The sequence below is a fragment of the Epinephelus fuscoguttatus genome, linkage group LG6 (genome assembly GCF_011397635.1).
Source record: "Epinephelus fuscoguttatus linkage group LG6, E.fuscoguttatus.final_Chr_v1".
Taxonomy (NCBI): domain Eukaryota; kingdom Metazoa; phylum Chordata; class Actinopteri; order Perciformes; family Serranidae; genus Epinephelus; species Epinephelus fuscoguttatus.
In genome coordinates this window covers 26,331,518-26,346,149 of record NC_064757.1, presented here as the reverse complement: position 1 = coordinate 26,346,149, position 14,632 = coordinate 26,331,518, and the positions used below count along the sequence as shown (strand labels likewise).

Here is a 14,632-nt window from a genome sequence, read left to right as displayed (position 1 = left end):
AATGGACAAGACTGTCTTGCATAATGGAGCCTGTTAAGAGGTTTTCACATAGACGCACTGCCAGGAAATGCACTTTGTAAAGCACCCCCACCACCAACACCACCTCTCTCCTCCTCTCTCCCACTTTCACCTCCAATTTTCTTCCATCTCTTTACCATGGCTGCGTCACACCACATTCTGCTTCTTCTATTCCACTTTCTCACCATACTTCCTGTTTGTTCTCTCCATGTGGTGGTTGTAAAGATTTCCTGTAAAGCATCAACCTTTACAGTCATCTACTGCAGCCCACTTCCCATCCATCCTCTCATTGATGTCAATATAATCCACTCCATGCACCTTATCATTTACTGTTCTCACAGCCCAGAGCTCATTTTTCTCCAGAAACAGAATCATATTACTGTAACCATGTAGGTCACCCTCTTTTCTCTCTAAGATCAAGGCATTTCTCTGCATGCTTCATTCATTCTCCCTGTGACAATTGCCCTCCTCATCTCCTTTGTACCATTTCCATCCCTCTAGTTGTCTATTCTTCCCATGTTTATCCATCTTTTGACATTCCCAAACCCTCTCTTTTCTAAAGCGCTTTTCCCCTACAGGCAGATTCCCCTTGCTGACCAGTGTCACCACTGACGAAAACCTCTCTGGGCCTCCAAAGTCTCTTGGCTAATCCTCAGTCTCCAAAGTCTTATTCTCCCAGACATAACTTTGCTTCGAGAGCTTGTGTCCTCTAACAGCCCAGTGCATTTTCATGTACAACCACACAGTCATGTTAGGGTTGAGCATGGTCAGCAGAAATGTGTCCACCACTACAGATTTGGGAAAACCTGTTTCTACTGCAGCAGCTATTCAGGTCAGGCTATGTAGCAGATCAGGGCTGGATTCCTGCATGATTTCGCAAGTCCAGCAGCCTCATAAAGTAACGTAATTTGGGCAGACCTGTAACACTTTAAAGTTATGGTTTATTGGAACCTCAGAGCTTCCCTGATGAAAGAATTTCACTGGTTTGAGTCTTTTGTTACTAACTCAAGTGTTGTCTCACATGAAGCAGTTGTTTTCTGTTTGTATGGAAGTTCCAAACAAAAAGAAAAAAAACATATCAAATGTGATGAAGTAATCCATAGTTATTTTTAACCATTTCTTAATTGAATACACAGAACATTTACTGCATCATGATGTATACCATTACCATGATATAAAATTACCTACACCGTGACAGAAGATTTTCGCCGTGTCGCCCACGCCTTACATGCAGGATTTTTTTTTTTTTTTTTTAAAATTACCTTTCTTGTTTCTGCTGCTGTGCCTAAACTTTGCAGATTTCATTTTATTTGATTTTTTGGCTATCTTAAACATCTTGCCAGGGAGAGTGGATCAAAAATAGCCTTTAAAGTAAAACTCTGGCTCTTTTCATTTTCATCTGATGGGCACAGAACAAAACTGCCTGAGCAGAAACTTTAATTCTTTCCTTTTCAACTCATGTTACAAAACAAAAGCACTCTCATGTAAGTTCAGTAGTAAGCAAGCAAAGTAATGAGTTATCACTCCACTGTAAATCAAGTGACAAACAAGCCAATGTCGGAACACATCTGCCATCAGTCTGACAACGATAAGCCAATATTTCAGTCATTTCGTTGTAGCCAGTGGATATCCAAGGCAATGCACTGCTCATCGTATATGGTTTGACTGGCAACTTGAGAAAGACCCAGACAACATTTTGGCTAATCTTTGTAAACAGATATCTGCATAGAAATCAAGTGGCAATCAAGAGGGGCTGAAAAAATGAGGCAAACACATAAGTGCCAAAAACTGCAGTTCCTTGAATGGCCACTCAAGGCTGGCCAGTCCATCCACAGATGCCCATGTTAAAATGACCAACTTTACAGCAGAAATAAACATGTTCCCCCCTTCATGAAAACTGTACAGGGATGACTTTTTATACAACTGAACTCAACCATTTAAATTTTGTTAAAGCTTAAAAGTTATGCATATTTAAGGGCGGGCCGCTTTGAGTGACAGGCTGTCTGCCGATAGTGTCCGAGCTTCAGTCAGATCCACCCCTCACTCCTCCACAGCACCAGCCACTTGCCCAAATATGGTCAATTGTGGCTCCAAAAAACCAAGATGGTAGCAGCTGAAGTGCCAAACTCAAATCAGGAGTCCACAGTACAGTATTCTATGATATGAATGCAGACAAATCTGGAAAAATATCTAATAAATCCTCATATGATAGCCCTTGGATTCCAATACTGCCTCTTGGCTGATGCATTCCACCTTTTCTTGCTCTCCGCAGACATCTGACCTGCAGGCATCCAAATCCTGCTCAAATGTGATTGGTCAATCCTACCAGGACTACAAACTGAACAGATCCTGCATACATATGCAGATCTGTTTATTCAGATTAACTAGCTGCTAACAATGACAAAAAGGTTTTATGTTTTCACCCGTTTTCCAACAGATGGAACAACAGGCAAAAAGCAAACAGGGCAGTGAGCCATCCGACACAGCAGGCAGCAGCCACCAGAGTTCAGTGACTCAGAGAGAACAGCACCATTGATCACATACAGTACAGGCTGCTGCCAGACAGAGAGCAAGAAGGCCAAGTTACTCTGCAGGAAACAGCTTTCTCTTGGGTCCATTCTCATTCCAACACTCCCTTTACAAATGTGAGACGACTGGACCTTCAGCTCCTCGTATCTTTGTTTATTAAATTAAAACTTTTCCACTAAAGTGGAAATAGTTGAGGAGCACTGTTCTCAGCCTGACACTGAGGAAACTCCAATTTGTAATGGACCACAAATGGGCATTTACATGTGACAACACAGTCTTTCATGGCCTCTCAAGAGGTGAAGCAAGGGGTCAAAATCTGCAAAGGGGCCACAGCTGGGTTAACACTTGGGAGCACAAACACAGCGTTATCCAAGAGGGGAAGATGTGACTTGAAAACGTGGAGGCACTGAGAAAAACCTGACACATGCAGTGTTAAAGACTGACGAGATGGCTGGCATTATATTCAGAACTTTTCAATGAGATATTCACTTACTGAAGAGGAAAACACATGACAGCAACGTCTTTGCAGTCACTTTAGACTCCTATTTAAAATCAGCCTCAAGTTTCTCCAAACTAAACATAAATGTGTTTTCAGTTTCCTGTGTAATGGGTGTATAAGAGCTTAGGGGCACTGTCCAGGGATACTATAGTGGTTCTTCACTGCTGCATCATCTGCCAAGACTTCAATTAAATTACTGCAGTGTATAAATGGCCCCTACAGCTTCTTTTCGCTCTCTGAGCTCAGACTAAGAGCTTCAGTAACTCCCGCAGGCTGCCTAGATTAAACACACACATCAATATGACAGCCACCAAAAAGACTGCATGCAGCACGTTCCCAAAAGAATGCAGCAGTGATTCGCTTAGGGTACATTTTTATATAAAAAGACCCATTATCATATATATTATTATGATTTTTTAAAAATGTTTGTCAGGGTAATGCTCATCTCAGGGTATGTTTAGCCAAAAAGAAAACAAGAGAATAGACAATGGGACTATAACATAATTTGGGGGCAAGTAGATGTATTTCCACTCTAAAGCATATTTACATAGTGTTTGGTTTACACTTAAATGCTGTAGATGAGAATGAATACATGTAGATATAACGTCTCAAAACTGTTTAAGGAGCTTTGTATGACATTTTGAGCATATCTATGATTCAGAGTCTGATTCATGTTGTTTGTACATAGTTGTCAACATGGAGGCAGCTGAGCCGGCTTGCAGCTAATGGTTCTCACAGCGGCAACAGTGCTGACAGAGCTAATGGTGGTAACCTGGGGTGGGGGGTGGGGGGGCTAGAGGCTTGTTGCTACGCTACTGTAATAATGCCGTGGGTCGGGGACGGCATTATCGGCAGCCCTAACAGATGTATGAGAGCAGTGCAGGGTGGCGGTGATAAGCTAGCCAGTGGAATTCCCACACAGGACTTACATGCACATGTAACCAAACCTTCTCCCACAACAAAAAACAGATAAGCTTGAATAACAACACACACAGAGGGAGCGTGGCATCATTCTTTGCTCAGGACGCCGTTACACCACTACATCTGTACATAGCAAATAGTTGTTTGCTGCTATATTGAAGCATTCAATTACATAAACCACACAAAAAAATGACACACAGGACTTAAGTATATTTTCTACTTCTGCCAGGCTAAAAGTATGTGTATGAGTTACATGTAAGGTTTTTGCTAATTTGGTTTAAAACTAGAGTTAATATTAACTAATGCTTTGCTTTAATATTATTCAGATTAGGAAAATAAAATTAACATACATAACAAAAACTGTAAATAAACATCACAGATGGTGAAATTAAACATTCTACCACAGCTTCTAAATTGGTTGTCCAATCATCTGAATCATCTGTGTACAGTGTACTGTGTTCTGATGATGCAGCTGGTTGTTGCCTTTTGTGTAATGTCTCTAATCCCCTCACCCCTACCTCTTTCTTATTATATTTTTCTTTTTTTGTGTGTCTTCTATAAGTAGTTGTTTATCTAACAACTACATTTGCCCAGAAGGATGTTCAAAGACTGAAGAAAATGTTGGCACATGTAGAATTCCTTCTGTAAATGCTGACATTTCCCATCATTTCTTTTCACTTCAAGTGTGGACTTGCACCAGAAAAGACACTTGATCCATTGGTAAGCATCCAGTGTTCTTAAAAGTCCAGGAGAAACTGCATTTCAAGAGTATCTAGCTTCAATATTGTGACATATTTCAGAGTGAAACAGGATAGGCAGGTGTTATAAAGGGTTGGGAGGAATTTGATTTGATTGTACAAATGTGGGTGTGTCATAACAGGGAGGGAGAGACAAAGCCAATCATATGCTTCATATAACATTAGTTGCTGAGGCAGTCCACTGTCACATGCCTTGTGCATTATCTGGAGCTGTCACAAATACCACTTTCCTCACATTGAATAAATTCTAGCCTTCAGGCCCGAACCACGGAATTTTGGGGAAACAAAGACAAACCAAAGTAGCATGCTGTTGCTAGGTAGCTATCTCAATAATAGCTCTTTGTGGTTAAAAGTTGCAAACTGATTGATGTGTGTATGTCATGACATTAGTGGTTGAAGCTGGTTAGCTGCATAAGCACACGTCATATTTTGTTTTACAGGAAGAAAACATGCTGAGGAAAACTGATTCTTTTTGTATTTTTTTGGACATACACTGTTAAATAGTTGCCGAAAAAGGCAAAGGATTTGATCTAAAAAGATTAAAAACCATCAACTTCACTGTCATTTGTTTAATGATTATCCAACTGTTTCTTCTTTTAATGATCCATTTCTAGTCCACGAGTCTCAACAGAACCAACTGTCGCCTCAGCGATAAATCTCACATCACTGATTTTAAACAAATCAACAGGGTGGCGCTGCAGTGTAGCAACAAAAGCCCAGAGCCAACAGTCACTGAGACAACTGTCAGTTAGCTGCATCCACTCAAGGGGTAATGGCTCCATGCCAAAGTGACCTCAGCTTTGCCTACGATGTCAGCAACGTTTAATTCATCAATAATTCTAATATTTTTTGAATGCTAACATCTGGAAGCACAGCTGCTGATCAAATCTAAACCATTTACTTTGTATTGATTGACCACCTTATAGGCTCTTCTTTCACAATGCCCTCCAAACCTCAAACACCAGTCAACTGTCTCTGGCTAACTGTGACTGAAAGAACTGTCACAACTAACCGTCACTAACTGCAACAATGATATTCAATACCGCTCTCAGCCACAGTCAGTGACACACATAATGTTGTCAGGTTAGAAAGGAAGGCATGTGAAACAAGCCTCGGCCAGACGCAGCCAGATGTCAGAAACCATTACTCAGTTGTTAAAAGTCCATCTCAATCTCCAATCCTATCATTATGCAATTAAGGCAGGAATGTGACAAAGGTGGATCCAATATAAACACCATTCAACCCTTATGTTAAGTGCGGATAATGACAGTGTAATACCTATAATTCTCCAGCTTTAGTTGACTGTATGAACTGAATTTTAGCCATGTTAACAGCTTACAGGGGTTATGCTTACCTTATTGTCTATCATACCTATAATGTTACAATGCTGAATGTTCCTATTACATGTGACAAAAGATTCAAACATTAAGGTGAACGTACGTAAAGAAATCCCCGTGAGCAAACACCTCAGGCTTCAGATCGCTCTGACTACTCTGTTTTAATAGTTTTCACAACTTTTGGGACAAATTGATATCAGATCGTGACGGATTTCTTCATATGGTCATCTGCGTCATGCTTATGCAAGTGTTAACACTGCATACACTGCTATGTGTATCTACATGCCAGCAACAGGGAAACATCATCTTGGTTGCTGTTGTTAATTTCTCTCAGATTTTGGATCATATTCCTGCTGAGCATTTTCGTCAAGTAGCTTTATTAGTGATTTTTCATGTTATAAAGTGCTTCTATTCTGTTACAGAAACCAAGATACAGAAGACCCAAGGCTGGGCTTTTCAGGAGGGGACTTAAAGAGACAGGTGCTAAAACAGAGCATTTTAGACAGCGGGTGAGTACAGGTGCTCCAGCACAGACAGTATGAGGTAAATTAAGTGTTCTCTGACCATTAAAGCATGTTAACATGTTCTAGTAGAAACCCAAAACTACAAAAATGAAAGAGGAAGGGAGCATAATAGGCCCCCTTTAATCTGACAATGATTATAAAACTTTATTAAATTCCACAATCCAGCTGCCTTGATACGAAGGGTCTCATCTTGTGAGGCACTGACGTGGCCTGTGACTGACCCTCTTGTGATTTAGACATTTCTGCAACCTGCTCAGTTTTCAGACCTTTGATCTTTGCTCTGGGAACTTTTATTGATTATTTGTTGTTACGTCTGATAACCTATCAAGTTGTTCAGTCCTTCATTGCCCTGTGAGGTTTTAAATTCAGCACTAATATCTATCCGTACTCTCACAAGCTTGTTTACAGAAACTCTCTGGAAGGTTAAGCTCCTAATACCAGCCTAGTTTTGCAAATAGTGACCCTGCAAGATCCTCAGTCATTGCAAAATCTTCTAGTCTGTGACTAAACATCCACAAAATCTTCAGGTGTGAGAGGGTGTCAGACTTTACCCAGCAAACACAGACACTGAATGACACTTCTTTGAACATCCAATCAAGATGTCCCATAGTGTTCAAAAATAGTCCCAAAATTAAAATTTAGGCAAGGCGTCCCAGCAATGACAAAATTCAACCTTAATATGACATAATAATAAACTAATAATAACCCATGAAGCACTGCAACCCCAATCTTGTGGGTGAAAGTCCTGTGCTTTATCTATTTATTGACCTTGACTTTATGTTTACGAGCACTTTGTCCCACTTGACACTACGTCACCTGACTTTTTGGCAAAAAGCCTTGAGGGTAACTTTTCCAATGTCTGATCAAAGACAGCTTGGATAAAGATTTTAGTCTCTTACAAACACCTCAGGCTCAAAACGATGAGACAAGAATATAATTCACATGTAGATATACATAAATGGCATAAAAATATTTTTCAAACTGAAAAATGGGCAGTGGACCTTGGTGTGGATGTCTGATCACAACCATTTCAAGACCAAACAAATAAATTGTCTGTAAAATGTCTTATTAATAAACAATGGTACATGCATTTGTTTTTTTCATAGCAATAATATGATGAATATTTCCTGGTTTGTAAGAGGGGGTCTGAATGGACGTGGAAACAACGCCACAATCTGACCATCTGCCTCACCACCGCATGACAGTTTTTGGCTATCAGCAGGGACCATTTCTGGCCAGAGATGTGATGTCATTGTCCAACCACAGTTTGAAGAGCCTTTTCAAAGTGCTATGGCACAATATAACCAGACTCATGCGCATCTCTTGTTGGCCAAGTCTTCTATAACATTTCCTTCCGTCTCGTGGAATAATAGTGTGGAATAATTCTTCTAATTCATTTTCTTTATTAAGAAAAATGAAATATGCCAGAGAAGTGTGTCTCCTTTCTTCCCTGGGAAACTTCTACCTAAGCAGCCGTTTACAGAACAAGCCTTTTGTAAATCAGCAGACCAGAAAAAAAGCTTCACAGAGCAGTAAAACCCACTGTGAGTGTATCCGGAGTAGTAACTGTTTATCCCGCAGATGACCTCTGACCTCTTAGCACAGCAGAGTTCACAGGGCCGTGCATGTGATGGACAGGTGACGACAAACAGCTTATTCTGACCATGTGTCTTTTTTTCAAAAGCTTGTGTTGTTAAAACTTTTTAAAGTGGCAGAGGTCTGCGTTGTAGAGCAAGTTATGTCATGGTCTGGAGGACACATGAACAAAGACCAGTTTCATCTTCAGAGAGGCACAGAAACAGAAAATGTCACCATATTTCCCTGACATGAACTGATGGTCAGTTTTTCCAGCTGTATGTGGTCAAACTATTGCAGCTTGTCCTTTGACAGTGAATCTGTGAGACATGATGTGTGGAAACGCTACAGTGGAACCACATTAGAACAGAGGACCCCTTAAAACAAGGGCCAGAAAACAGCCTGAAGACATGGAAACAATTCATGATTCACCCCGGGTATTTCTGCACAGTTGCAGATGAAGATTAGGCTCTTCTAATATTATTAATATTATATTGTTCGAAGCATTGGATTCCAGTGGGTGCTGATTGTTTCTGACTTGTGTGATCCAAACATTTCCAATAGTGCCGAAGCATTGTTAAGTCCAAAAGTCAAAATTTGTTGAGAAAAGACTGACGTAATCACTTTTTAACAAGCAAAATACTCTGCTTCAAACCACGACCGAATCACCATGATGATGCACAAACAACAACGATCACTTAACCACAAAAGGTCAGTTGTTTTAAATTGCGGAGATATATGAAATCAGCAAGATTGTTTATTTCTGTTGTCATTTTCAGCCATAACCGTAACTTTTATAGATGACATAGTTAAACATGGTGGTCTGACCTGATGTTTCTGCTGTGCTTATTTTATGTAGTGTGCTGCTTTGCTAACGTCTTTGATAAACCTGATCTACCAACACGGAAGCTGCAATGTGCTACGGTGGATAAGTGTTGCAGCAAAGTGCATTTTAGTCACCTAAAAAGGGTGGCTAAAAACCTACATCGTTTGCTCAATGCTGTTAAATTTTAAAGGTGTGATGCAGGGGGTGGGGGGACATTCAATGCGTCATTCAAAAACTTCAATCAAACTTTGAATTTAAAAAAATAAACATAGTACAGCTGTAATAAATACTCTATCTGGGGAACCCATGAGACCTCCATTTAATTTCAATAAACTGGTTGTACCTCCACCAAAGCACATTTCTTTGAGCAGAGTTTCTTCTCTGGATGTGTCCAGCACAAACTCGTCAAAGCAGGGGTCAGACGCAGGGTGGAAGGTCCTCAGAGACTCTGTGGCCCTCTGGATCCTGGAAACAAGCAAGGCAGACATAACATGATAAAAGACTCCCATCAGCAGAGTCTCACCTCAATTACATTACTTTTGTTAGTTCATCAAATACAATAACAAAGACACAAAATATGACCCCTGTTCATTTACAGTCTCTTCCTCCTAATTAAATCAGGTGTCTTCTACTATGTTATAATCATCTTAAACTTTGGCATCATTCGTTCCATCTATATTTATATTGACTCTCATAAGTGAAAAAGAGGATTACAAGTCGTCTTTGACAGAAGAAAAGTGTGCAGGCTACAGTATCATGCTCTCAAGAGTGAAAAGGTTTTGTGATTATCCAAAGCTGCTAATGGAGATCAATTATTCAGCTTAGAGCAGAAGACACAGCACAGACTGGACACTGCTGCATAAGTCTCTCCTTAACTGCCCTTCAGTTTGTAACCTATGTGCACGTGGCCCCGTGTGTTCCTGACACACTCCCGTCACCCAAACACATAATCAGATTGATGCTCTCGACACTAAAATAAACAGACCAAATCCCACTGGTGAAATCCACTGGCAAACTGGGAGGCATGGCTAATTATAAACTCTATGTGTGCAACACAAATGAGTCAGAGCAGACTTCAGTCTGACTGTACAGCCTGTTAAATAATCATGTTTGGCTTCTGTTATTTGTAGCGAATGTATCCGGTAATTATTACTAAGTTCCCCAATTATTAATTTAACAGTTTACAGTCAGGATTTTGGTGGTGAAAGCTGTCAATGACAATTTCCGTCAGGCCCGGCTCAGCTTCCTCTTAGCAAATTGAAGGAGGATAACTTAAGGACACCAGAGAGATGCTTGAGCGTAGTGTTCGTTTTGGGTATAAAAATAGGTCATGTTAATTGACGACTCCTTTCTAATTCACATATTCCCATCGCAAATGTCAAGTACTTTAAGATTTTAATTGTCATTTTAGAGAAGTGATACAATTTAATAACATGTGTCCTGGTATGTTTCAATTACATCTAGAAAAGTAAGTTACAGTTTTGATGCCAGTGTAAAACAAGCCTCTTGCATGTTACATTAAATACCTAATTTGAGCTTTAAATAGTTACTATGTCTTTTAGCAAAATCTTGTGATATAGAATTTAAATTCGTCAGTAATTTTACCTTTATTTGATAATTGTAAGGTGTACATATTTGTGTTATTCTCATATTACTATGCTGTTATCTATTATATTAATTCATTTTCCATAACTGCTTATCCTGTTCAGGGTTGTGGGGGGGCTGGAGCCTATCCCAGCTGACATTTCGAAAGAGGCGGGGTACACCCTGGATAGGCTGCAACATTATCACAGGGCTGACACACAGAGACAGACAACCATTCGCGCTTATGTTCACCCTACAGACAAATCAGAGTCACCAATTAACCTGCATGTCTTTGGACTGTGGGATGAAGCTGGAGTACCCTGAGAAAGCCCACACTGATACAGGGAAAATATGCAAACTCCACACAAACGAGTTCCCCCACCTTGGGGTTCGAACCTCCCACCCTGGGTGGGGGAACCAGGAACTCTTGCTGTGAGGTGACAATGCTAACCACTGCACCATGCTACCATATTACTTTATATATTATATTTAGTACTTCGCTACACAATATCAGAGGCAACATTACAAGCCTGTCACTGGGGGAACAGGTTTGACTGAGCTAAGCCTGTCTGAGAGAGCCAGTAACTATTATTGGCATCCAGACTGACTATCTAAGTGTACTGCTCCATTAGTATCAGTAGCATCTAATTTGTAGTAACACTAGAAACCTTTGATCCTGGTTAAGGTTAGATCGTTGGTCCTATAATCTATCAGTAAGTGGTTATCAGCCTGGCTACAGCAATATATCTGTTGATTATGATTTGACTTTATGCTGAATAGTTTTATTGAGACCAGGCTTGTATCTCCCAGATCCCAGTGCTTATAAGCAATAAACAGATCATCACTGCATTGACACCAGCACTGTCTGTGTTTTTATGTTAGGGTCTAACTGCCAGCAGTGAATCCACCATCATCATCAAAACACAATGCAGAGACTATTGGCTGTCACCACTGTCAGCAGTATAAAAGAGATTTAAGGGGGGCATTATAAAATGTGTATAGATAGTCAAGAGAGGAAAGACTCCATGACATCCATTGCATTAGCCTTTTTGCTTCGTCAGAAAAATCTGTAACCTCAATCACATGAGCTTAAGCAGGTGGATTTACACACATCATTAATGTAGTGCCAGAGATACCCACATATTGTAGGCTTTGTTGTTTGATCAATGTTAAGACTAGCCATCTGTTGGGATTTGGGGGATTTTGGTCACTCTGATATCGTGATTGAATAAGGCCTCTGAAAATACTGTTTCAAATCTTAAATACGATTCATACCATTAACTATTCATGACTGGATAAGCAATAATCAAAATTTATGACTTTTTGAAATTCAAAACCACAGTATTACAGTTAACATGAAAGTTCTCAAAGGGACACTTAACAGAAAGTGAAACTTAAATATGGTCTCCTCAAAGCCAGACTCCACTGAAAAAAACAGTCCTTTTCACCTCGTTGTACACAGCAGCTGCTGGTCTAGCACTGCCTCGATTGGTAGTTTGTTTGTGTGTTTGTATGACTGTCATTATGTGACTTCAGTATAGCCCAACTAACCCACTAAACACTAAACTAACTAACTGATCGAGGCAGTGGTAGCCCAGCAGCTCCTGTGTTCAGCGAGGTAAAATTACTGTATTTGTCAATGGAGTCTGGCTTTAAAGAGAGCATCGATAAGTTTACCTTTTAGGGCAGTTCTGTCAGAAATGTCTGTCTGTTTGGAGGTACTGAGCATACAACTGGATAAAATGAGACTTGGATTCTTCTGCACAAGTTGTGTGAGAGTTTGGAAACTGATAGTTTTGCTGTTGTTGAACCTGGACCCCTATGACTCCAATTCATCAAGATTTTTCTCTTGTTTTGAATTCCTTGTTCACTGAATCATTTAAGCAAACAAAGTAGTTTTCTTCAAAAAATCACAATAACACAGGGTGTGTAGCAGATATAGAACTGATAGAGGATGAGGTATTCCTTTAACTTCTGACTCTTTCAGCTAAGTGAAATGAACAGTAGATACCTTAACTGCTTGGTCTTGTACCAGAATTACTAAACATGGTTTTCAATATTTTCTTTGATGTAAACATCAGCAAGTGCCATTTCATTCTTCATCATTCATTCAAGTTAAATGTCACTATCACCCAGCTCTACCTAGTGTGTAGCTGCTTTGCAGTCTGCACAAAGCAGGACTGATCCGTCTCTTTCAGCACCTCCTGAGCGTAGCCCACAAGACCACTGTTCTCCAGCATGCCCTGGTACTCCTCCACCTGGGAATTATTTGTAAGAAGGAAGGGCATTAAAACATTTTGTATTTACAAATCGTTAAAACAGGTGGCTTTGTATTAAAAAGAATCCTCAAAAAAAGAAAATCCCATAAAATCCCCTGATTAGACATTCAATGAAACAATTAAAGATGTACTCTTCATGTGTTTAATGCATGAGTTATTTTTCTACCATGCAAAAATATGAGGAGTAAAAAAGCATGTGTGTAGAGGACACTCAATAGGGGTGAAACTCAGTCCTGGTATTTCATACCTGAGCCCTGAGTTGGTCCAGGCGTCGGTTTCGGGACTGTTCGATGGACCTCAGCATCTCCGACTTCCTCTCCTGCAGCGTCTCAAACAGACGCTCAAAGTGCTCATTGGCTCGGCGCTCTGCTAGCTGGCCATTTTCCTTTAAGAAAAACAAATTTGTTATTAATTTGTACAAAGCAAATAAAATGTTCTCCTCATATCTGTCCCCAAATGCAAGCATCTCTGTAGATGGGTTATTATCGTAGTGTTGAACTCATCTTCACTGGTCCACTACAAACATGACGTATCATCTGAAACATGCCAGTAGCTACATGCCCATTAGTCACTTAGCACAATCATTACTGCTTTGCCGACTGCGTCATTAACAGGCAGCTCGCTCAGTGTGTGACGTGCACTTGTAGATAAAATATAGGCCTATATTAATGAAGGTTCATTAGTACGGTTTTGTATTTCTCTGTAATGTAGCACAGTGTTAAAAATGTTACTGATACTATTCTTTCTCACATCTTCAACTCAAACCATTGTGTTGCCCCGCCCAAAATATATCATTTAATAATTAAATTAGTATGGTAAACATGTGGGCGACTCGTCAACTAATGGCCCTAAATGACGACTATTGGTTGACTAGGAAAATTCTTAGTCAGGGGCAGCCCTAGCTGTTGTATTAAAACTTTGTTTTGACAGATGATTTATAAATACAGATGAAGGTTTAAGGATATTAAGTATTAAGTAAGTAGAAACTTAAAAGTTCACATTACACAATTTAAGTACATAGAGAAGGGTTATTGAACCCAAAACTGTTTAATAAAACAGAGCAGCTCAAACACATCAGTGACACACTCCTCTCACAAAACACCAAAGCGTGGGTGTGTTTGAACACTAACCATTCAGGATCAGCTTCAAAAGTAAAACAGGAACAAGCTCTGAGGCTGAAACTCAGACACGCAGGAGGGAAACTAGTAGGCAAATTCAGTTTCCTTGTTTGTGTGGTTTGCATACTGTTTGTTTAGTGACCTTCCTTATACGCACACAGATAATGTGGAATTGTTCCTCACCTTAACTGACTGGTTTTGTGAAAGCTATATAAATATTTGTACTGTGTAACAAAACACAACACAGTTTAACTCTGCTTTCCAGAGCTATCAAACTAATAAGATTTGAAGGGGGCATAAAAGAGATGTGATTTGGGAAGTGGAGTGAAATAAAGACCTTCTGCAGCATGACTCAGCTCTCTCACCTCTGTCTGATTGATGAGCTGCTCAAGATCAGTAATCTGAGCCCTGACTTGGTCCTCTTTGCTGATGAGGTAATGGATACTCTTGGCCAGCTTCTCCTGAGGAGAGAGAAAAACAGCAGCACATACAGTGAGTCTCATAAACTGAAGCACTGACGCAGCACTAAGACGACAAATAAGATATAACATGCACAGCTGAGGGGATATCTGCGCTGCATACGCAAAAAGTTAATTAAAATAAGTGCTTTTTCAGGAATACAGTGGGATTTGGGGACTTTGTGCTCACATTCCCGTGCTCTGAC

At 40.1% G+C, this 14,632-nt stretch overlaps 1 protein-coding gene across 6 annotated transcripts in view; it reads right to left on the bottom strand.

The window, feature by feature from the left end:
- Nucleotides 1–14,632, bottom strand: part of trim36 (tripartite motif containing 36) — a 49,079-nt gene that overhangs the window by 11,179 nt on the left and 23,268 nt on the right. For all 6 annotated transcript variants that reach the window (XM_049577891.1, XM_049577892.1, XM_049577893.1 and 3 more), the window contains 4 exons: nucleotides 14,334–14,429; nucleotides 13,098–13,235; nucleotides 12,714–12,829; nucleotides 9,331–9,452 (listed from right to left, as the gene is read on the bottom strand). In XM_049577891.1, coding sequence (XP_049433848.1) covers nucleotides 9,331–9,452; nucleotides 12,714–12,829; nucleotides 13,098–13,235; nucleotides 14,334–14,429 — 472 coding nt within the window. The remainder of the gene's footprint in view (nucleotides 1–9,330; nucleotides 9,453–12,713; nucleotides 12,830–13,097; nucleotides 13,236–14,333; nucleotides 14,430–14,632) is intronic.